The sequence below is a fragment of the Somniosus microcephalus genome, chromosome 12, assembly GCF_052327205.1.
Source record: "Somniosus microcephalus isolate GS21.2 chromosome 12, FLI_Smic_1.0, whole genome shotgun sequence".
Taxonomy (NCBI): domain Eukaryota; kingdom Metazoa; phylum Chordata; class Chondrichthyes; order Squaliformes; family Somniosidae; genus Somniosus; species Somniosus microcephalus.
The window spans coordinates 106,927,997-106,943,159 of record NC_140998.1 but is presented as its reverse complement, the minus strand read 5'-3'; the positions used below and the strand labels follow the sequence as shown (position 1 = coordinate 106,943,159).

The following is a 15,163-nucleotide window of genomic DNA, read 5'->3' as shown; positions in this document are numbered from 1 at the left end:
AACAAATGTTTCTCTGAAAGATGTGTCTGCACCATTACTTGAATGCAAATAGTTTAAACTATTTTAATAATGCGTCGTGTAGAACATTGATACAGTCCCTGCACAAAAGTTTCGGAATTGAACAGTGATACGGACTGGAGATTTTGGGGGTGGATTTCCTTGGGGCTACTACCACTCTCCCACGTAAACGGGGCTTCCACGGAACTTTCGCCAAAGTTAATGGCAGTGGAGCGGGGAAAATCCCGAGGAAATTCATTCGAATTGCAAGTGTACATCACAGATTTTTAATTATCTTGGAAAAGTGAAATCAGTAAGAGGAGTAAGTGGGATGAATTACATAGCTGTCAAATTCAATTAGAAGTCTTCAAATTGATTGTTTGGCAATCAACTAGAAAAAAGTGACCATATTAAGAATTTAATTTTGTTTATTGAAAGAAGAAAGAAGGAAAGACATATTTTTATAAAGTCTCTTTCATGCCCTCAGGACATTGCAAAGCACTTCACAGGCAGGGAACTCATTTTGAAATGTAGTCACCGTTGCTATGTAGGCAATTTTTTTTAATTGTTATCAATCTATACACAGGTTAGATCAAAACCCCTCCAGGATAGCATTCACTTTTAATAACTATCAGCACCCCACACATTCTCACTGCTGGCTTCTGGGAAACTTGGCTATGGATTTCTTAACAACCACCAACAGTAATGCTCAATATTTGGCCAAAATGGTTACATTTCCACTGAGAATTAAAATGGACAGTAAAGTATATCAAGTCACTCTTTAAAACATTTGCACATTTTAAAAAGTACAATTTGTTGGTGTCCCCGAATGGGTCAGTGAATAAATGCATTGTCTGGTGAAGTACTAAGCCATACAAACCAGGAAGGTCCCAGGATAGATCTTTGGTCTGTACTGAGTTAGCTGACCTCATCTACTACAGTAATGAGAGCACGACTGTTGGCCTCAATGTCCCCAGATTAGGGAGAGGAAAAATCAGCCAGGTATGCTGCCCCTGTTTCCTCGTCAATAACCTCTGTTGTATAAATGGAGATTTGCTAAGGACAGGATCGGGCACAGGCTGTTTGCTGTTCACCCTCCGCCCCCCGCATGATGAATAGCTTGATGACACTCGGTGTCCATGCTCATGCGTAAACAACGATCAGTTAGGCAAGGTAGCACAGGACTGCTGCCAAACTCTGGGACTGTACTGCAGTTTGAGTCAATTCACACAGGGAAGGAGAGGAGGGGAGAATATTGGGAGGGAAGGAAAACAATTTTCATAAAAATAGCTTTTCTATGTGGGTTATTTTATTTTTTCCCTTTTCAGTTCTCATTGTGACAATGGGGATAATTTTAACCTAATCTGCCCGACGAGAAACTGGCGGGGTTGGTCGCCCATCCTACTTTCCATTGATTTCATTTTCACGCCGGGGGAGGGGGGAGGGTAGGTTAAAATTATACCCTATATTTCTACCTTCTGCTGTGAGGACTGATGAAGCTGAACTAGGGGCTTTTCAGTGACTGCTGTAAGAGAGCCCTAGTTGCATATTTTCAACTGCATAATAAATATCTATGGGGGTAATTTTGACTTTGAATGATAGTGTAAAATGAGCGATATTGGATCAGCCATCCATTATACATCTCTCCCATGAAAATCAGAAGAGATGTTTAACAGGTGGCTGATCCAATTTCACCCATTTTACACCATCATCCAAAGTCAAATTCCTATGTGTTTTGATTATTCTGTCTTATTTTCTGTGTGGCGAATAAAGCCACAGTTGGGGTCCACTAATAACCTCAAAAGTTGATATGAGTGTTTGAGGTCTAAAACCATTTCCATTATATAGCAGTGTTGTGTTTGTGTATCTACTTGTAGAAGGGGTAGAAATTTGTGCTTGCTGGTGTACAGTGACATTTCTAACTGAATCTGTTGTGGTGTGAGGTAAGGTGAGTTGAGTGGAAGTGTGAGGGTGGAAGCGAAAGTTTGTATCAACATAAGGCTGGAAGCAGGATTGGAATCAAGCATGTGTGGGTCAGTGAAAGGTTGGGAGCGGTTTGGAAGGGTGGATGCGAAGGTCAATGTAAGTGTGTGAATGGGGTAGGAAAGTTGGATGTGTGGGCCATTGTAAGGTTGGGACTAAGATTGGAAGGGTGGATGTGTGCATCAGTGCCAGGGTGAGAGTGGTGGTGGGGGGCGGGGCAGGTGCAAAGGTGATAATATAAATATATTTTTCTTATCGAAAGTGATCAGTGATGAAAATCAACACTAATTTTAGTGTACAGTATTTCATTGTAGCTTTGGCGAACTGATTAAGAACTATGTGCACAGAGCTGCGGGTACCAATTAAATGGAGTGGCTTGTAAACAGAGTGGCAATAGGAATTTGGTGAGAGTGGGAATTCGGTACAGAGGGGATAGGTGGTGCTAAGTAATTTAAGTCAAGGGGCAACAGTAAATATATAAATAATCAGAGCAATTAGATCAAAAGGGATTTTTTTAAAGCATAATGATGGGACAGCAGAGACCCATTGCCTGCAATTCCTCTGGGAGTGTAGCACTCTCAAACCTGTTTTCAGTGCTGAATACCAATGAGGGTGATGATACCTTGTGGGAGTGCAATCTAGAGCACATCCACGGCACTGTGGGGCAAATGACTGCACAGGGGGCACAACAACGTGTAGAAATGCAGTAGCCATAGGGGATTCGATAGTCAGGGGGATAGACAGGCATTTCTGCCACCGCTGACATGAGGCCCGCATGGTGTGTTGCCCTCCTGGTGCCAAGGTAAAGGACATCACTGAGAGGGTGCAGAACATTTTGAGGGGGAAGAGGAACCGCCAGAAATTATCGTCCCTGTGGGAACCAGTGACATAGGAAGAAAAAGGGTTGAGGTCCTGCAGTCAGAGTTTCAGGAGCTAGGGAGGAGATTAAAAAGCAAGACATCAAAGGTTGTAATTACTCCCAGTACCACACGCTAGTGAGTACAGGAATAGTAGGATAAAACAGGTTACAGTGTGGCTGGAGAAATGGTGCAGGAGGGAGGGCTTCAGATTCCTGGGGCATTGGGACCAGTCCTGGGGCAGAAGGGAACTTTTCAAGGTGGACAGGTAGCACCTCAACAGACCTGGAACCAATATCCTTGTGGGACTACTACTGTGGGGGAGGGATTTAAACTAATTTGGCAGTGAATGGGCACAAGGATGAAACATTAATGAGGAGAAACAAGGCGCACAGAGGACTGGGAGAGCTGAATACTTCCGAAATAGGAGGGACCCGACAGGAGGCAAATGCGCAGCAGTCTAAGATGGATAGGCGGAATCAGATAGGGGACAAATGCAAAGCAGTCTAAGGTGAGTTTGGAGTGCATGTACATAAATGCACATGAGTATAGCACTGTGATATAGTGGCAATAACAGACACCTGGCTCAAAGAAGAGAATGATTGGGAACTTAATATTCCTGGCAACAAGGTATTCAGGAAAGATAGGAAAGGAAAAAATGAGGGGGGTGTTGGCAGTAGTAATCAAAGAAACTATTATAGCACTGGGGAGGAATGATGTCATTGAGGGGGCCAAAGACAGAGTCTATTTGGTTAGAATTAAGGAACAATAGAGGAGCTATTACGCTACTGGGTGTGTACTATAAGCCACCAAATAGTGGGAAGGAGATAGAGGAGCAAATTTGCAGGCAAATTACAGAAAAATGCCAGAACTACAAAGTAGTAATAATGGAGGACTTCAATGATCCTAATATAGATTGGGATAGTAACAGTGTAAAGGGCAAAGACGGGGAGGAATTCCTGAAATGTGTAGAAGAGAACTTTCTTGCTCAGTGTGTTTCCAGCCCAATGAGAAAGGAAGCAGCGCTGGATCTAGTTCTGGGGAATGAAGTGGGGCAAGTGGAGCATGTTTCAGTGGAAGTGCATTTGGGGAACAGTGATCATAATATCATCAGGTTTAGAACAGCTATGGAAAAGGACAAGGGACAATCAAGCTTAAAAATACTTAACCAGAGGAGGGGTAAAGACATCTGGCCCAGGTGGATTGGAATCAAAAACTGATAGGCAAAACAGAATTGAACAATGGGAGACCTTCAAAAAGGAGATAGTTCAGGTACAGAGTAAACATATTCCTATGAGGGCAAAAGAAAGGGCATCCAAAGCTAGAGATTCCTGGATGACTAAAGATATAGAGGTAAAAATGAGACAAAAAAGGAGGCTTATGACAATTGTAAGGTTCATAATACAGTAGAGAACTAAGCTTAATATAGAAAGTACAGAGGAGATCTAAAAAAGGGAATAAGAGGAGCAAACAGAGTACGAGAATAGATTAGAGGCCAACATAAAAGGGAAACCAAAAGCCTTTTAGAAACACATAAATATTAAAAACATAGTCAAAGGGATGGTGGGGCTGATTAGGGACCAAAAAGGAAATCTTCTTGTGGAGGCAGCGGGCATGGCTGAGGTACTAAATGAGGACTTTGCATCTGTCTTCACTAGAGAAGAGGATGCTGCCAATGTAGCAGTAAAGGAGGAGGCAGTAGCAATATTTGCCAGTCCTCAGTGTCGAAAAGTCACCAGGTTGTGATGGGATGCAGCCTAGGGTGGAAATTGTGGAGGTTCTGGCCACAGTCTTCCAAACCTTTTTGGATATGGGGGTGATCCCAGAGGACTGAAGGACTGCAAAAGCTACATCCCTGTTTAAAAAAGGGGAGAAGGATAAACTCAGTAACTATAGGCCAGTTAGCCTAACGTTGGTGGTGGGGAAATTTTTAGAGACAATAATCAAGGACAACATTAATTGGCATTAAGAAAAGTATCGGCTAATAAATGAAGGTCAGCACAGATTTGTTAAAGGCAACTTGTGTTTGATTAACTTGATTGAGTTCTTTGATGAAGAGGGCTGATGAGGGTAGCATGGTTGATGTTGTATAGATGGACTTTCAAAAGGTGTTTGAATAATAGACTTGTTAGCAAAATAAAAGCCCATGGGATTAAAGAGGCAGTGATACAAAATTGGCGAAGGGACAGAAAGCAGAGAGTGGTGGTGAATGGTTGTTGTTCAGGGGTCAGTATTGGGACCACGGGTTTTTTTGATATACATTAATGACCTGGACTTGAGTATACAGGGCAAAATTTCAAAGTTTGCAGGTGATACGAAACTCAACAATGAGGTGGATAATAACAGACTTCAAGAGGACGTAGACAGACTGGTGAAATGGGCAGACACATGGCAGATGAAATTTAACGCAGAGAAGTATGAAGTGATAGCTTTTGGTAGGAAGAATGAGGAGCGGCAACATGAACTAAATGGTACAATTTTAAAGGGGGTGCAAGGACAGGGAGACCTGGGAGTGTATGTACACAAATCTTTGAAGCTGGCAGGACAAGTTGAGAAGGCTGTTAAAAAATCATCCTTGGTTTTATTAATAGAGGAATAGGGTACAAAAGCAAGGAAGTTACACTAAACCTTTATAAAACACTGGTTAGGCTACAGCTGGAGTAATACTGTGCACCACACTTTAGGAAGGATGTCAAGGCCTTGGAGAGGGTGCAGAAGAGATTTACTAGAATGTTATCAGGGATGAGGGACTTCAGTTATGCGGAGAGACTGGAGAAGCTGGGGTTGTTCTCCTTAGAGCAGAGAAGATTAAAAGGAGATTTGATAGAGGTGTTCAAAATTATGAATGGTTTTGATAGAGTAAATAAAAAGAAACTGTTTCCAATGGCAGAAGGGTCAGTAACCAGAGGACACAGATTTAAGGTAATTGGCAAAAGAACCAGAGGTGACATGAGGAAATATTTTTTACACAGCAAGTCGTTATGATTTGGAATGCACTTCCTGAAAGGGTGGTGGAAGCAGATTCAATAGTAACATTAAAAAGATAATAGGATAAATACTTGAAGGGAAAAAATTTGCAGGGCTATGGGGAAAGAGCGGGGCAGTGGGACTCATTGGATCGCTCTTTCAACGAGGCAGCACAGGCACAATGGGCCGGATGGCCTCCTTCTGTGCTGTATCATTCTATGATTCTATGAAAGGATTTAACTAAAGCTACAAAGAACCTTCTTGTTGTATCAGCACTGAACTGAATGAGCTACTGGTTGCGTTGTACTTTCCATGAAAAACTTTTGTGAGTTTGAATGAAATGTCAAATCACATCTTTTCAGTGACATTCGGGCTATAAATAATTGAAATATGTTTGTTTGTTGCTGCTCATTAAATAACAGGAATCAGTGTAGATTTTTTTTTCATCAAATAGATACGCCAAATGCATGAAAATGAAAGCTGTGATGGTGCCGAGTTCCATTGTATTTATTGTACAATGTTGACGGCCAAAATGATTTGAAAACCACTTTGGTTTCTACAAGTTGTCTTCATTATTTATAAGATGCCTTTACCAATTATGTTGACAGTTTATTGATTAATAATTTTTTTGCAGTTCGTCTTGTCGCTGCTTCTGCTATTATTTAATTTTGGAAGAAAATGTGCCACAGCTTTGGAGAATAATTGTCCTTTCAAGGACAATGAAAGTGTAATTTTTTATCCTGCATTAAAAGCACGAATCAGTTGTATCACCATCCATACAATTGTGTTGTTTTGTATCTTTTTACATACAGATAGGGTTATTATTGAGGGAATCAATCTGCGATGAGAAGCATTGGCTTTTTTTTTTATTCGGGGCTTATGACGCACATCAAAAATAAATTGCTTCAATTGAAATATAAAACATGAACCATCTAGCTGTTGAGTTCTAAATTTCTTTTGCAACTTGTACAATTTGAGCATTCCTTCCTAACTTAATAACGGGCAAAAAATAGGATTCTGGAATTCCAATATGTCAGCAAAGGAACCTGAATTATATTGGGGCTGTGCTGAACAATAATGAATCACTACTGCAGTCCTTCTAACTGTAATTCAGATTGATGACATTAGTAGCAGTTCATCTGTAATCCATCTTTGAAATGCAATAAATTGTTCGACTTCTGAGAAAATTATATTTTCTGGCACTCAGATGTTGGGAAACAAATAACTAAATAAGGGTATGAATGTTTGTTAAAAAACATTAGCCAAGAAATTGGCTGGTCCAACTGGGTGCAGGGAATGACCCCTGAACTGGAAGGGGTAGGCCCGAGGCCCACCCGATATTGGGCATGAGGCCAGCGAGCTGCTGATGCCTGCTGGGCATTCCCAGGCAGCTCACCAGCGAAGAGGATTTCGATTTTGGGCCACTGAATTATTGGCCGCAGCCCTGGGAGATGGGTGAGGGAGGTGATCGGGAGAGAGGGGGGCAACCGAGAGAGGGAGGGAAACGACCGGGAAGGAGAAAGGGGGCTGAACGGAGGTCGGAAACAGGCATCGGGACTGCTGTGGTGCCAGGAGGGGCACACCTGCATCTCCCATCTCCACATTCGGGTAAGTATTTTTTTTTAAACTTACCTTTTTGGTGGTGGCCTGCAGTGATCCCTTTAAGAACCGTTGATTAGGCTACATGTCATCTGCGTTCAGGGCAGCCCAATGTTGCAAACAGGCGTTAGGCCCACATTTGCATATGCAACGGCCTTAATGCCTGTTTCTGGCACAGCCCCTGGACGCCTCTTTTTCTGCTTTCACCAAATAGCAGGCAGCACACATCTAGCACATAGTAAGCTTGTGCACCCCGCCTGCCATGTTGGATGCTTAGGTCTGAAAAACAGGCGCGGCACCATTGAATTTCTAGGCCACTGGTTGTAGAATTTAATGGAGAATGTAACTGGAGGTAGGTTGCAGAAATAGTGGAATTGGGTTTAATTCTGATTCCCCCCCCCCCCACTTTTTATGCAGGATTCTGAAGATTTAAATTGTCTGCTGATCACACACTTTTAATGGGAATAATTTCATACTTTCGTTTACTTGCGCTTTCTATTGACACTGTTAGAAGCCCTACAAAATGCTCCAAATTGTTCCACAGGTGTATTCCCACATGGACTGATCTTTGCAGGCTGTCATTGGGAACGCAATGCTGCAATGTGGATCCTTTGATTTGCTCCTAGGTTTGTGAACCCAACCACAAGGTTATTGTGTGGCCCTTCTCTAGAGAGAAGCACTTTCAAAGACTTTCCTTCAGTGAATTTTGTGCTCATCAAGTTGAAGAATATTAGTGCTGGGGAATGGATACTCCTGTATCTGGTGTAGTACAGTTAAATGCAGCCTAAAGTTCCCTCCACTCTATCCCAAAAAATGTGCCTACCAGGGTCTTGGAACGAGAGAGCATAAATTAATTTCATCTAGACGCTTGTAGGCATTGTAGGATTAAGAAGATGTTCCTCTCCTCATTCTATATTACATTTCAACCTAGGTCCTAGGGATGAAATGCCATTGTTGGCATCATCCAGTACCTAGTGACACGTCTTGAATTTCAAATGGTGCCATGGTATAAATATTAAAACACTTCTATTTGTAAATAGTTAATCTGCTGCTAATCTTCTATGGATTGGTAGTTGCCTGATATTTCAGTGACTTTCCTGATGTCAGGTAAAGAAGGGGTCCTTGTAGAGCATGTTGGGAATGTTTTGTTTAGCTTTTGTATCATTTCTCTTCTCCCATCATGTTTCCAGTGGTGCCAATGTAAAAGAACAGCAGATATAGTTACTGAGGAAAGGAAGATTCATTTAGTGGCACTGACTTCTGCATAAGTATTAATGCCAATATAAAACAAAATAAAATTTAGCCTTAACTGTCAGTTTTCTTATTTGCACCATGAAGTTATCACTGAGCTCCTACAGCTTTGCATTATACACCATAGGAATACTTTCTGATGGCTTACTATAACCTATGGACAGAAATGAGCTGCCAGTCAGTCTAAGGTTAGTAGTTTAAGCGCCATCTTCATTGTCAGCTCAGTACTGGAGTTTGATACCACCAGTGTGAAATATCTTTACCAACTGTCTGATCCAGACATATGCTATGTTTGTTATTTTAATCATATTTAACAAAGTCATGGATTTCTGAATATTTCATTTTTTAAATTTTCTCTTCAAATTAAGACTTACTGAGCCAGAAAGTTGGTTACTAGGAGATGCTTTAGCATACGTTATAGTTATGCAACATGGCACAAAGTGAAATATTATGGAGGTACAGCTCTTGATTAAAGAGGGAGTCTCACCATAATTTAGCTCCCACTTTGCTCAGCTCAGCAGTTACCTCTACGCTCTGATGATGTCACCAGCACTCACCAATTAAATAAAAATATATCTTTAAATTCAATGGAGATGTACAGGATAAAAATTGTTCAGGTTAATTCTAACTCTGAGTTTTGAAAGGAGCATTGATGCTGCAGCTCTCTTTTTTATAGAAAGTTAAAAAATTACATTTACTGAGGAAAGAAAATAATAAAAAGACCCTTAAGGTGTCGGGGAACATAGGGTCTAATGAGAGGGAGGAACTGAATGAAATCAGTATTTGTAGGGAAATGGTGTTAGGGAAATTGACGGGATTGAAGGCCGATAAATCCCCAGAGCCTGATAATCTACATCCTAGGGTATTTAAGGAAGTGGCCCTAGAAATAGTAGATGCATTGCTGGTCATCTTCCAAAATTCTATAGACTCTGAAACAGTTCCCATGGATTGGAGGGAAGCTAATGTAATCCCACTATTCAAAAAAGGTGATAGAGAGAAAACAGGGAATTATAGACTGGTAAGCCTGACATCGGTAGTGGGGAAAATGCTAGAGTCCATTACAAAAGATGTAATAGCAGAGCACTTGGAAAACAGTGACAGGATCGGACAAAGTCAACATGGATTTACAAAAGGTAAATCATGCTTGACTAATCTATTGGAATTTTTTGAGGATGTAACTGGTAGAATAGATAAGGGAGAACCAGTGGATGTGGTATATTTGGACTTTAGAAGGCTTTCGATAAGGTCCCGCATAAGAGATTGCCGTGCAAAGTTAAAGCACATGGGATTGGGGGTAAGGTACTGACTTGGATAGAGAACTGGTTGGCAGACAGGAAGAAAAGAGTTGGAATAAACGGGTCTTTTTCCGAGTGGCAGGCAGTGACTAGTGGGGTACCGCAGGGATCGGTCCTAGGACCCCAGCTGTTCACAATATATATTAATGATCTGGACGAGGGAATTGGATGTAATATCTCCAAATTTGCAGACGACACAAAGCTGGGTGGGAGGGTAAGCTGTGAGGATGTCGAGAAACTCCAGTACGATTTGGACAGGTTGGGTGATTGGGCAGATGCATGGCAGATGCAGTATAATATGGATAAATGCGAGGTTATCCACAAAAACAGGAAGGCAGATTATTGTCTGAATGGCAATAGATTGGGAAAAGGGGAAGTGCAACGAGACCTGGGTGTCCTTGTGCACCAGTCGCTGAAGGTAAGCATGCAGGTGCAGCAGGCGGTTAAGAAGGCAAATGGTATGTTGGCCTTCATAGCGAGAGGATTCGAGTACAGGAGCAAGGATGTCTTGCTGCAGTTTTACAGGGCCTTGGTGAGACCACACCTGAGTATTGTGTGCAGTTTTGGTCGCCTTATCTGAGGAAGGATGTTCTTGCTATGGAGGGAGTGCAGCGAAGATTCACCAGACTGAAACCTGGGATGGCAGGAATGACGTATGGAGAGAGATTGGGTCGATTGGGCTTGTATTCGCTAGAGTTTAGAAGAATGAGAGGGGATCTCATTGAAACTTATAAAATTCTAACAGGACTAGACAGACTAGATGCAGGAAGGATGTTCCCGATGGCGGGGGAGTCCAGAACCAGGGGTCACAGTCTAAGGATAAGGGGTAAGCCATTTAGGACTGAGATGAGGAGGAATTTCTTCACCCAGAGAGTGGTGAACCTGTGGAATTCTCTACCACAGAAGGTAGTTGAGGCCAATTCATTAAATATATTCAAGAAGGAGTTAGATATATTTCTTAAGGCTAAAGGGATCAAGGGATATGGGGAGAAAGCAGGGACAGGGGACTGAATTTGGATGATCAGCCATGATCTCATTAAATGGCGGAACAGGCTCGAGGGGCTGAATGGCCTACTCCTGCTCCTATCTTCTATGTTTCTAAGTCATTTAATGGGGGAGGGGGAAATAACACCATGGCCACATCTCTTGCAAGCAGCTGAGCAATCTGTGATTACAAGTCACGTGTGATGCTACACACTAAATGTAATCTTGGGTTTTGTTAAAATGGACAACAATAATTAACATTTATACATTACCCCTCATATAATAGAATGTCGGGGTACTTTCCAATGGGTAGAGATGGATCCCAAGCAAGAAGTGAGGGAATTTATGGGGAATGGGGGAGAATGAAGACACAATTGAGGAGTTACATTTTTAGCAGGCTTTTAAAGAGTGGGAGAGGGGTATCAAGGCAAACTGGTTCAGGAAGAGAATTCTGGAAAGCAAGAGCATAATGGCTGAATGATCAGCCTACGAAGGTGGGATGGGGAGCTGGTAGCAAACTAGAGCCAGGGGAACAGTGAATGCAGACTGAGGGTGGGACAAGGATCCGAAAGGAGTTAAATCTTGAAATCAATTTGCTGACACAAGAAAACAATGGGGGTTGATGGGAATGGGGGTTGATGGGAATGGGGGCCTTTGCGTTGGAGAAGACACCAGCCATAAATTCCGGATTAGCTGAAGTCGAGAAGAGTGGAGGTGGGAAGCACCAGAGAAATCAATCCTTGAGGTGGTGATGGTATGGATGGCAGCTTTAACAGCCATAGCATTGAGCTCGGGATGTAAGTAGGCAATCGTGCCACAAGTAGAAGAATGCAGCTTTAGTGACTGACTAGATATGGGGTTAAATGTTTATCTCAGGGTCGAACAGAATGTCAGGTTTCCACCAGCAAGTTTAGCCTGAATGGACAGTCAGGGGGATTGATGGAGTTGGAACTAAAAGCATGCAGAACTGGCAACAGCCAAATAAGTAAAATTCACTAATTAAGATAAAAATATGAAAACTGCATTGAAAAATGTCTTGATGACATTGGGTGTCGCAGCAATTTAGTAGGTGGTCAACTTAGGCTGGTTGGATGAAACACTGCTCCGCTGATGGATAATTCAATCCAATGTGGAATGACTTGGACACTCTGAACCTGATTCTGAGTGGGCATGGGCCCACAGCATAAAATTGTCCCAAATTTGGCACATCGGCAACTTAGCACTAAATTAACAATCATCGCTTAGAGTGGGCAGAAGATGGCTCATGTGAGAAATACAAAATGTTGCAATGGTGTAGTCGAGTGGCTTTCTGAGGTTGGTGCATAGTACAGGGAGCGTTGCTCTGCAACTAACAGGGCTATATTTGGAAGTACTTGGTGATGAATGCCTGAAATGGGGAAATGTTCCCTGTCCAGTGTGAACATCCCTCACCATGAGGAGCATAAAATTCATAGAAAATAAGCATTAAAAAAAGAGAAGTTATGTTGCCTTGGATAGAAATGGCTTGGAGTTTCTGTTAGGTTGTCCTGGTATTTTCGGCGCAATTCGCCCCAAATTGCTCAAACCAGTGCAAATTACGTTCAGTGCAACTCAAGTTTCCACGATCTTTTGCGCTATTATAAATATTTAAAAAGGATATAGAGGCACCGGAGAGGGTGCAGAGAAGATTTACAAGGATGATACCAGAACTGTGAGGTTGTACCAATCAGGAAAGGATGAACAACTGGGTCTCTTTTCTCTTGAAAAGAGAAGGCTGAGGGGTGACCTAATAGAGATCTTTAAAATTATGAAAAGTTTTGACTGAGTAGATACAGAGAGACTGTTTCCACTTGTGGGGAAGAGCAAAATTAGAGGCCATCAATATAAGATAGTCACCAAGAAATCAAATACGGAATTCAGAAGAAACTTCTTTACCCAGAGAGTGGTGAGAATGTGGAACTCGCTACCACAGGGAGTGGATGAGGCAAATATTATGGATGCATTTAAGGGGAAGCTAGATAAGCATATGAGGGAGAAGGGAAGAGAGGGTTATGCTGATAGAGTTAGCTGAGGAACGATGGGAGGAGGCTCGAGTGGAGCAGAAATACTGGCATAGACTGGTTGGGCTGAATGGTCTGTTTCTGTGCCGTATAATTTAGGAAGCCTGAGCTTGCTGACGTGGCCAAAATGGTAGTGTTGTAGCTAAGGATTGGAAAAGTTTAGTATTAGGCCAACTCATTGTCCCTTCTTGGCCAAATTATGACACATGTTGTGGTGAGAACTTGCATTTATATAGAACCTTGTCAGATCTTTGCAATGTATTAAAGCTTTTTACACCCAATGGTGTGAAAATTACTTTTGAAGTGCAATCACTGTTGTTATGTAGGCAGACTCTTTTGACAGAGCAAAGTTTTCTGAACACAAATGAGCTGAATGACCAGTTCACTTTTTTTGGTGGCGTTGGCTGAAGGCACCATGAGAACTCCCTGCTCTTCTTGGAATAGTGCCATCAGCATCTTAGGGCCAATTTTAGCTACAGGTGGAGAACGGGCGGGCAGAGTCCTTTGTATGTCATAGGATCCCGATTTGCATCTTAAAAGTGGCTTCTCGTCTGAATCAGGCAGGCACTCTGGCCACCCATCTCAGAACCTACCCAAGATAGCAGCAGGAAAGTGACCATTGGCAATTTTTGGGCCACTACCGCCCCGTTTATGCTGGGTGGAAGGAGATAAAATCAGCCCTAATAGGCCTGTTGGGCCATATCTTTGAAAATGTAGCATGCCCTCTGCATTGAAATGTCAGCCAAGGTTATGTGATTGTGTTCAGGAGTGAGTCTTGAACACATAACCTTCTGCCTCAAGAGCAAGTATGCTGCCAACTGAACCAAGCTGACACTGAGGGGACACTTAGAAACATAGAAGATAGGAGCAGGAGTAGGCCATTCGGCCCTTTGAGCCTGCTCCGCCATTCAACGAGATCATGGCTGATCATCCAAACCCTAGCACCCGGTCCCTACACCGACAGCCATCCCACCCAAGCCCTATCCCCGTAACCCCGTAACCCCACGTATTTAATCCCCCCTAACACTAAGGGTCAATTTTTATCATGGCCAATCAACCTAACCCACACATCTTTGGACTGTGGGAGGAAACCGGAGCACCCGGAGGAAACCCACGCAAACATGGGGAGAATGTGCAAACTCCACACAGACAGTCACCCGAGGCCAGATTCGAACCCGGGTCCCTGGCGCTGTGAGGCAACAGTGCTAACCACTATGCCACCGTGCTGCCCGGTTGCACCTAGTTGGTCTCACTAGAAATAACAGCAAATGTAACATGTCTGTTAAACTCATCTGGTTTAAAATAGAACGGGGTTGAAGATAAAAACGAAGGTTATTAGATCAAAAATATAATGGGATCTATTTAAAGGAACTAGGACATCAGAACATGATGATAATGAGCAGTGATGGACAATAAAAGAAATCACACTAAAGGGAATACATTCTGCATACTTTAGACATTTACTATCATTTGTAAAGTTTCCAGTAATGATGGAAACATTTAATATTGTACTAAACATTAGACTACTTTTATAACTTATTCAATCACCACTGCGACTTGTTTTGTTTCTATTTTCTGCATGATGTCATAACCTTTCAAAAGGTTTTATCACTTACATCACACATAAAAGGCATGTGTGATGAGTTCTCTAATCATAGAAAGGCAAACGAAAGGAGAATAGCTTGCTGTCTGATATCACCAATAAATGCTGAATCGTTATTCAGTCAGCACCCTTGTAATCATTACTCCCTGCGAAAGCTAAAGTTTAGTTCAGTTTAATAACTGTGATTGCTTCTTAACTTACTCTCCTGTTCCTCCAGGGCTTTGTAAATAAGCTCGATGAATTGATTCGTTGGTTGTTTGAAGCCATGGAAACAACAGAAAACTGGACACCTCCGAAAGCTGATACGTACAGCCTGAAGCTTTACCTGGAAACCCATTTGGTAAGGCATAAGCTCCCGACAGCTCATATTGACAGAACATAGCTAAGTAAATTATCAAACATATTAGAGATCCCACTCTATGGCTTTATGATCCTTCACCATCTAGTACCTTTTTATGTAAAGATATATTTTAAAACCTTTTTACTTAAAAACTTATGCATTCGTACTGATTTTTGACTGTTGTATAAAAATGACTATTGTGAAGAAGCACTTTCTTCAAGAAAGTGGCAAACCTCTTGTACAAGGAG

At 42.1% G+C, this 15,163-nt stretch overlaps 1 protein-coding gene across 9 annotated transcripts in view; it reads left to right on the top strand.

Moving 5' to 3' along the window:
• akap6 (A kinase (PRKA) anchor protein 6) overlaps positions 1-15,163 on the top strand; it is a 508,272-nt gene that overhangs the window by 236,041 nt on the left and 257,068 nt on the right. For all 9 annotated transcript variants that reach the window (XM_086003387.1, XM_086003384.1, XM_086003390.1 and 6 more), the window contains one exon: positions 14,793-14,915. In XM_086003387.1, coding sequence (XP_085859513.1) covers positions 14,793-14,915 — 123 coding nt within the window. The remainder of the gene's footprint in view (positions 1-14,792; positions 14,916-15,163) is intronic.